The sequence below is a fragment of the Myotis brandtii genome, unplaced genomic scaffold (assembly GCF_000412655.1).
Source record: "Myotis brandtii unplaced genomic scaffold, ASM41265v1 scaffold187, whole genome shotgun sequence".
In the NCBI taxonomy this organism is placed as follows: domain Eukaryota; kingdom Metazoa; phylum Chordata; class Mammalia; order Chiroptera; family Vespertilionidae; genus Myotis; species Myotis brandtii.
The window spans coordinates 581,751-590,003 of NW_005356944.1; the positions used below are offsets into that span (position 1 = coordinate 581,751).

The window sequence follows — 8,253 nt, forward strand, 5'->3', positions numbered from 1 at the left end:
AGGACGAGGACTGGGCCGTGGAGCTGCGGATCACGGAAGGTGGGGCCGGGCGGCCGGGGACAACGGGGAGGGGTGATGGTGCCGGGGCCCAGGGAGGGGTCATGCACCGGCTGGGCTCATTCGTCCCCTGTGCCCACAGCCAACCTGACCGGGCACGAGGAGAAGGTGAGCGTGGAGAACTTCGAGCTGCTGAAGGTGCTGGGCACGGGAGGTGAGGACCCCCACCCGCCGGCAGATGTCCCAGGGACGGTGCCCTGGGCCTCCCCACGGGGCACACCCGCCTGGGCCTGGGCCAGGCAACCGGCTATGCCCCCCACCCTTTCCTGGCACCGCCGCCTGCCGGCCCCGCCCTGCCGTGCCCGGGTTTGCATCCCACTCTCAGGGCCTCTCCTCCCCGCAAGGGCCTCCCGAGTTTGTCAACACCCTTGGGTGCTTGCAGCCCTCCGAGCGGTTAGCAGCGCGCTCCTCTCCTGGCTGTGTATGAGCCCTCGCCCCGCTTTGCAAACTCCCAGCTCAGGTTTGCACATCGCTTCCCTGTCCGCCTGCACCTCTGCCTCCCTCCTCGGATTTGCATCCTCTCAAATCAGTCTGATCTTCCACAGGTTTGCACATGCCCCGCCCCCACTTGCTCTGCAGGCCTCCTGGAGCTGCAGGCCCCCCAGCTGGTTTGCACACCCCCTCCCCGGCTTTGCTGAGCACCCTCCTGGTGCTGTGCACCTTTCCCTTCCTCTCACCCAGCTCTTTCCTCCAATTTGCACACCCTTCTGGGTTGGCATCATTCCCACAGCCACCAGTCTGTACCACCCTTCTGCTCACGGCCTACCTCCTGCCCACTCCCTGCTCCCACAGCCTACGGGAAGGTGTTCCTGGTGCGGAAGGCGGGCGGGCACGACTCAGGGAAGCTGTATGCCATGAAGGTGCTGCGCAAGGCCGCGCTGGTGCAGCGCGCCAAGACGCGGGAGCACACGCGGACGGAGCGCTCCGTGCTGGAGCTGGTGCGCCAGGCACCTTTCCTGGTCACGCTGCACTACGCCTTCCAGACCGATGCCAAGCTACACCTCATCCTGGGTAAGGGCGGGCACCTGACAACCTTGGGGGCCAGGAAGCAGTTGGAGCCACTCGCGGGGACTGCTTCCCAACCTCCACTCTACCCCCCAGACTATGTGAACGGGGGCGAGATGTTCACCCACCTCTACCAGCGCCAGCACTTCAAGGAGGCTGAGGTGCGCGTGTATGCGGGCGAGATCGTGCTGGCGCTCGAACACCTGCACAAGGTGGGTGAGGACCTGCCACATGCCTGTTGCCATGGGCGATGGTCTGGGCCTTCTAAAGGGCCTCCAAACAGGACAGCCGCAGGGCTTGCTCTCCCTGGGCCTCCCGGGGGTGGGTAGGGGGGAACCGGAGCTGCTGCCCTGGCCTCCTGGTGGGGCCTCCCCTGGTGCCTCCAAGGGGCTTTCCTCTCACAGGGAACTCGGGGTTGCCTTCTGGGGCCGTGTTCACAGAACTTCCTCAATCCGAGACCTGTGCCTTGGCTTCTGAAGCCTTCTGAAATGGGGCTCTTCACACAGGCTTTCCTGTCTCTGGGACCTTGGGGTCTGCTCCCCTGGGAGTCCCCCATGGAGTCCTCCTTCCTTGTTTTTGCCTCTTAAATGGCCTGTTCGGTCCAGTGACTCAGTCCCCCCCCCGGCCCATTCCTGCCCTGGAGATCCCCGTCTCCTGAGCAGCGACCTGTGTGTGCGTGTGTGGGGGGCGGGGGGAGGTGGAGGAGGCTCAGTGCCCCTCTTGTCCTGCCAGCTGGGCATCATCTACCGAGACCTGAAGCTGGAGAACGTGCTGCTGGACTCCGAGGGCCACATCGTGCTCACAGACTTCGGGCTGAGCAAGGAGTTCCTGACGGAGGAGGTGAGTGAAGGCCACCCCGCATCCTGCACCCCAGGCAAGCCACCTCCTCCCTGCTCCTGCTCCGGGCCTGGCTCTGCATTTCTCGGGGTGCAGAGGGAGACAGCCCCACGCCCTGCGCTCAGGAAGTTCCCACGGCTCCAACCTGCATAAGTCTCGCGAGTCCTACTCTGAGCCTTGGGAGTTGCTGGGTGTCCAAAATGGGTCCTCTTGCCCTCCCAGAAAGAGCGGACCTTCTCCTTCTGTGGCACCATCGAGTACATGGCCCCCGAAATCATCCGCAGCAAGTCGGGGCATGGCAAGGTGGGTTGGCACCTTGGCTGGGCCCCGGCAGGCTGTGGACTGGTGGAGCCTGGGCATCCTGATCTTTGAGCTGCTGACGGGGGCCTCGCCCTTCACGCTGGAGGGCGAGAGGAACACGCAGGCAGAGGTGTCCCGGTGAGTGGGGCTGGAGGCAGTGAGTGGGACTGGATGCGGGGGGAGGGGGCAGCTGAGGTGGCTGGGCAGGGCTGTGGGCGGGGCTCGCTGCCCCTGACGCCCCCCAAATCCTCCCAGACGGATCCTGAAGTGCTCCCCTCCCTTCCCCTCTCGGATCGGGCCAGTGGCGCAGGACCTGCTGCAGCGGCTACTTTGCAAGGACCCCCGGAAGCGGCTGGGTGCGGGGCCCCAGGGGGCACAGGAGGTCAAGAGCCACCGTTTCTTCCAGGTGAGGCTTCTGAGCCGCCCCCACCTCTCTGCACATACCCAGCCGGGCTGCTGCTCTGGGCTCGGGGATACTGGAGGGATGTCTGAGATTGGCCAATTTCACTTGATTTAGAAGAATCCTGCCCGGCTGGTGTGGCTCAGTGGTTGAGCATGGACCTATGAACCAGGAGATCATGGTTCAATTCCCCATCAGGGCACATGCCCGAGTTGCACATTCAATCCCCAGTAGGGGGCGTGCAGGAGGCAGCCGATCAATGATTCTCATCATTGATGTTTCTCTCCCTCTCCTTTCCTCTCTGAAATCAACAAAAATATATTAATATTTTTTAAAAAGAAAAAATCTCCAGATCAGGGAAGCAGGCTTATCTTCCCACCCATCTCTAGTGAAACTCGGGAGATGTGTGTTCCTGGGGGAAAGAATTCTAGGTTCATCGACTGTCAGGACTGCCAGGGACTTGGGAATGGATTCGTCAGTCCTTTCGTTGGACAGGTTCAGAGAAGGGAGGTGACCCACCCAGGATCGTACAGTGAACGTGTGGAACCGGACACAGACCCCACGTCTCCTGTCAGCCTAAATCAGCACTAAAAGCCACACTATGGCTCTTAGCACCCACCCAGTTTTGTTCTTTGTCCCTGTACAGTCCGTGTGCCTGTACTTAGATGGATGGTCAGTTAGTCATGTGGGTTTTATTTACTTGCTAGGAGCATATGCAGGTTAGAGTGCAGAGCAGAGTGAATTTGTCTCCGTGTGAGACCTCTCTGGTGGGTGCTCTGCATGGCCAGTGTCAGTGCCTAGCAGGATCCTGTAACAGTGAACACCTACTGTGTGTCAGCCTGCCGGGGCTGACCAGCACCCCTGAGCGACGGATGAATGATGACTCCGACACAGGTTTGCTGTGAACGAGAGGGCTAAGGGACTGCCTGGCTATAGGAACCAAACAGCCTTGTTCGCCTGCCTCTTCAGGCTTTTATTGTGACAGCAGTTTGGGATAAAGTTTTTTTTGTTGTTTTTTAAATATATTTTATTGATTTTTTACAGAGAGGAAGGGAGAGGGATAGAGAGTTAGAAACATTGATGAGAGAGAAACATCGATTCAGCTGCCTCCTGCACACTCCCTACTGGGGATGTGCCTGCAACCAAGGTACATGCCCTTGACCGGAATTGAACCTGGGACCCTTCAGTCCGCAGGCCGACGCTCTATCCACTGAGCCAAACTTGTTAGGGCATGGGATAAAATTTATCGTTTAGATACAATCAGTAGGGGAAGTAATCATGTATCTGGAGTGTCCTTTAAGCAAGGACACCTAAAGATTCCGATGAACACCAGAGGGTCCGCACGTGCACAGACTTGTTAGGAAAGGTCAAGGAACAATTAGGGGCGGCCTTCAGCCAACTCCCCTTTTCAGAATTTCCTCCTTACAGACTTCCCAACCAAGTCTCGTGCTTCCCTACATCAGCCCTTTGCTTGCATTATTTCACGTAACCCTCAGAACCATCCTCTTTATTCCCATCTTTTTAATATGTTTTTATTGATTTCAGAGAGAGAGGTAGGGAGAGGGAGAGAGAGATAGAAACATCAATGAGGAGAGAGAATTATCGATTGGCTGCCTCCTGCCCGCCCCCTACTTGGGACAGAGCCTGCAACCTGGGCATGTGCCCTGACTTGGAATTGAACTGTGACCTCCTGGTTCATGGATTGATGCTCAACCACTGAGACACTATTCCCCTCTTTATAGATGAGGAAACTGATGTTCAGAGAGGTTAAGTAATTTCCCAAGATCACCCAGCCCGGAAGTGGTGGAGCTCAGATTCAAACCTCCGTCTGGGTGACTTGAAGGCCCTTGTCTTTCGTTTACACGTGGGCATCAGGTTTGCCACTTGTCTGACGTAACGAAAGCACCCATTTGCGGGCATTTGTGGTGGGGCAGGCACTCAGTTACCCTTTTCCCAGTGTCATCTCCTCGCTCTTCCCTGCAAGTACCTGCCTAGAAGGACCCTGGGAGATGCTTTCTGAGACGGGAACCTAAGTCTGCCGTGAAGGCATCGCTTTGTAGGGGAAGCGGCTGAGCCAGTGTCTGTTTCCTTAAGTGAATTCCTTAACCCTCCTAAGTGCGTGCTGGGCCCTGGGTGCTGGGAGTGGGTTGACCAGTAGCCATTCCAGAGAGACCCCAAGGTCTTTGAGGCTTGATGCTCAGAAGGGGTGTTCCCCTCACTCCCCCTTCTCTCAAGGCAGCCTCTTCGGTGCTGGCAACGCTGAGGTCTCTGGTGGCAGAACTGGGGCCTTCAAGTCTAGGTCAGGCTTCTTGGCTTCACGTGACAAAAAGTCCAACTCAGAAATGGTGATACCCATGGAGTAGAGTTTAGAACGAACAGGTATTGGAATGCCCGGTGGTCTAAACAAGATAGATAGAGGGTTATTTACTTATTTATTTTCTTACATAAAAGAAATCTAGAGGTTGGCAGGCCGGAGCAGCTATGGTGCCTTCATGGGTCCAAGCTTTTTTTTTTTTTTTTTTAATGCCCCTCCATTTTTAGCATGTAGCCTCCATCCCCAGGTTTGCCTCATGGTCCAATATGACTGCTGAGCACTTGCCATCCAGGCTGATAGCCAGGCAGGAAGCAGGGAGGAGGAGGGGAAGGGCCAAAAGGGCATTTGCCAACTGTCCACCCTCCTCTTGAGGATCTTTTCCTTGATTCCTACCTCACAATATTTGCTTGCAAGTTATCGGTCACTCCTAACTATAAGGAAGTGTGTAAAATATTGCCTTAGTTTGCACATTGCTTCCTGGGCTTAAATTGGGGCTATGGAACCAAGGAAGACAGGGAACATGAATGTTGGGCAGGTGATGAACAGGCTCTGCCACACTAGCTTACGTATAAAAGGGCATGTTCTAGCTCCCACAAGAGAAAAGTTGAAGGAAAAGTGGGCTGACTTCAGGTCAGGCTGCATCCAGGTGCTGAACCTACATCATCAGGAATCTCTCTGTCTCTCGGTTCTGCTTTTCTGCGTGGGGACTTCATCATCAGACCCCAAAGTTGTTCCCAGCAATTCTAGGCCCATATCCTCCAAGATTGAAGTGTAATGGGGGGAAGAGAGTAGGTTTGTAAGCCACTTCTGTTTGAAAGTCCCAGAACTGACTGAGTGTGGTGGAGGGTGATTCTCCAAGGGAATAGGAATTGGGCGTCAAAGGGAGGGAAATAGAGGCTGGGGAGGCAAGAACACCTTCTCCCCAAATGCAAGGTAGCCCGTATTTTCACTGAGGAGCTGAGCGGAGAGGGTGGCCTGAGCGGAGAGGGGTTTCCCCTTCCTGCCCTTTGATCCTCAGTCTCTCATTTCTTCTTTCCAGGGTCTGGATTGGGCTGCTCTGGCTGCCAGAAAGATTCCAGCTCCATTCCGACCCCAGATCCGCTCAGAGCTGGATGTGAGCAACTTCGCAGAAGAGTTTACTCGCCTGGAGCCCGTCTACTCCCCGGCTGGCAGCCCCCCATCTGGGGACTCGCGCATCTTCCAGGTGAGTGAGCCAGCCTCGGCCCTGGCTGACCCGTGGGCACTACATACACCCCGTGTCGGGTCAGGACTCGGCATCTCCCCCCAGACCTCTCTACTTGTGGGGACCTGGAGTTGCCAGTCATGGAGACCACCATGGCAGGACACGTCTTTGAACTTCATGGTTTATCTTTAGATTTCACGTTAATTTTCCTTTTACTCCATCATAACTCTTTATTGGTACATAAAAATATCGTTTTAAATTATTCACTTGCTTAAGTAGACACCTAGGAAGAGAGGCCATATTTATCCTGTGGCTTTAATGCCCATTGGCATACCGTATCACATTCCTGGGGGCACAGACCCCTCCACCCAATTTTAGAAGCTTAGGCCTGTTGGACAAGGCCCTCCTCTGCTCAGGATTCAAGGCCCTGCACCGTGCGGTCCTGCTGAGCCGAGCCTCAGTGCTCGCTATCGTCCCACCTGGTGCTGTAGCCGCAGTGGACTGTCAGAGGTTCCACAACGCACCCCTGTACCATAGCCCATGCAGTTCCCTCCACCTGGAGTGCCCTCCCCACTGCCGCTCACCTGGCAAGCTCCCGCGGACCTTTCTAGCTGCCCTGGGTGAAGGCTTCCCCACTCCCGTGGCCCCGGGCTGCACTTGCCTGTGCACTAGTCCCCTGCAGACAGCACCTTCTGAGCCGTTTGTCAGGTTGTGTCCTGGCAGCCCAACCGAGACTGCCTCCCCTGGTGTGAGGCTCCTGGAGGCGGGAACTGTTGTTTAATTTCGTGTCCCTGTGCCCAGTGTGGGGGCCTGGCCTGCAGGGCCTGGTCTACATCTATTACATAAGAATAGGCCAGTGTCAACTATGAGAATCTCCTCTGTGAAGCTCCACGAGTGACAGCTCTGTGCTTGAGTGTCTCTCGATCCATTGTCTCACAGTTCTGAGAAGTTCTTTCTTGCGAATGGATGGTTACTCTCATTCATTCATTCATTCATTCATTCATTCCAGGACTCAGAAATATGTGTTGAGTGCCTACAGTGTGCCAGGCACAGATCCGGGCACTGGGGATGAACCTAACAGGAAGTGATCCCACCCAGGCGGAGCGTGCATGCTCGCGCACAGGGGCTGCATGTTTAGCAGAAACACATCAGATTACCCTTGAGACTCCCTTGGATGGGCAGGACATGGTCCTTAGGAAAGGCAAAGTGGTAACTGGTTTCTCTACATTGCCTCAGAGCTCCCTCCTCACAGAGGAGGCCACAGTTTGATTTGAAAGGAAGGAATAAAGACTTTTTGTCCTCAGTGGGCACAGTTGAATGTTCATAAGTGAAACGGGTGTGATGCCAGGTCACAGTCCTTCCACGCACTGCCCGTCCCTCTCTGGGCCACTACATTGTGCCAGGCGATGCCCTTCAAGGCTGCATCCAGGTGCTGAGCCTACGTCATTAGGAATCTCTTTGCCTCTTGGTTCTCCTTTTCTGCACGGGCACTTCATCCTTAGACCCTCAGGTTGTCCCCAGCAATTCCCGGCCCACATCTTCTAAGATTTAAGTGTAATTGGAGGGGCGGGGGAGGCGCAGAGGGTTGGGTTACTGTAACGAGAAAGGCGGAGTCACAGACTGGTGGGGGACAGACACGACCCCAAGTGATCATAGAACAAGTTGGAATAAAATGTCCATGCATCCTGTTGTGTCAGGACGCAAAAGCAACACCCCCCCACCCCCCACCCCTGGTCTGGGGTCTTCCTCTGCCTGCCCTCCTCCCGGCCAGGTGTGGCCCTTCCAGGGACGCCCCCCTGCACCTCCAGCCCCCATACCCATCCGCCCCTGACCCACCTCCCTCCCCAACCAGGGATACTCCTTCGTGGCACCGTCCATCCTGTTTGACCACAATAACGCTGTGATGACTGATGTGCTTGAAGCACCTGGCACTGGAGACCGGCCAGGGAGGGCAGCGGTGGCCCGGAGCGCCATGATGCAGGTAGGGAGGCGGGGCCGCGGTGTGACGGCGGTGAAATCCGGGACCTCTGCGAGATGGGCTTCGGCGTGGCCTCCAGGCTCCCAGGTAGGACCGCTGACGCGCCCCTGTGCCCCCAGGACTCGCCCTTCTTCCAGCAGTACGAGCTGGACCTGCGGGAGCCTGCGCTGGGCCAGGGC

General features: G+C 56.6%; 1 protein-coding gene across 1 annotated transcript in view; it reads left to right on the plus strand.

Moving 5' to 3' along the window:
• The window catches only part of RPS6KA4 (ribosomal protein S6 kinase, 90kDa, polypeptide 4), a 19,303-nt gene that overhangs the window by 2,717 nt on the left and 8,333 nt on the right, over positions 1-8,253 (plus strand). Inside the window, exons 2-12 of the mRNA XM_014538201.1 lie at positions 3-39; positions 140-211; positions 850-1,068; positions 1,159-1,274; positions 1,795-1,902; positions 2,122-2,202; positions 2,234-2,337; positions 2,455-2,605; positions 5,953-6,117; positions 7,949-8,077; positions 8,194-8,251. Of these exons, the coding sequence (XP_014393687.1) occupies positions 3-39; positions 140-211; positions 850-1,068; positions 1,159-1,274; positions 1,795-1,902; positions 2,122-2,202; positions 2,234-2,337; positions 2,455-2,605; positions 5,953-6,117; positions 7,949-8,077; positions 8,194-8,251 (1,240 nt within the window). The remainder of the gene's footprint in view (positions 1-2; positions 40-139; positions 212-849; positions 1,069-1,158; positions 1,275-1,794; positions 1,903-2,121; positions 2,203-2,233; positions 2,338-2,454; positions 2,606-5,952; positions 6,118-7,948; positions 8,078-8,193; positions 8,252-8,253) is intronic.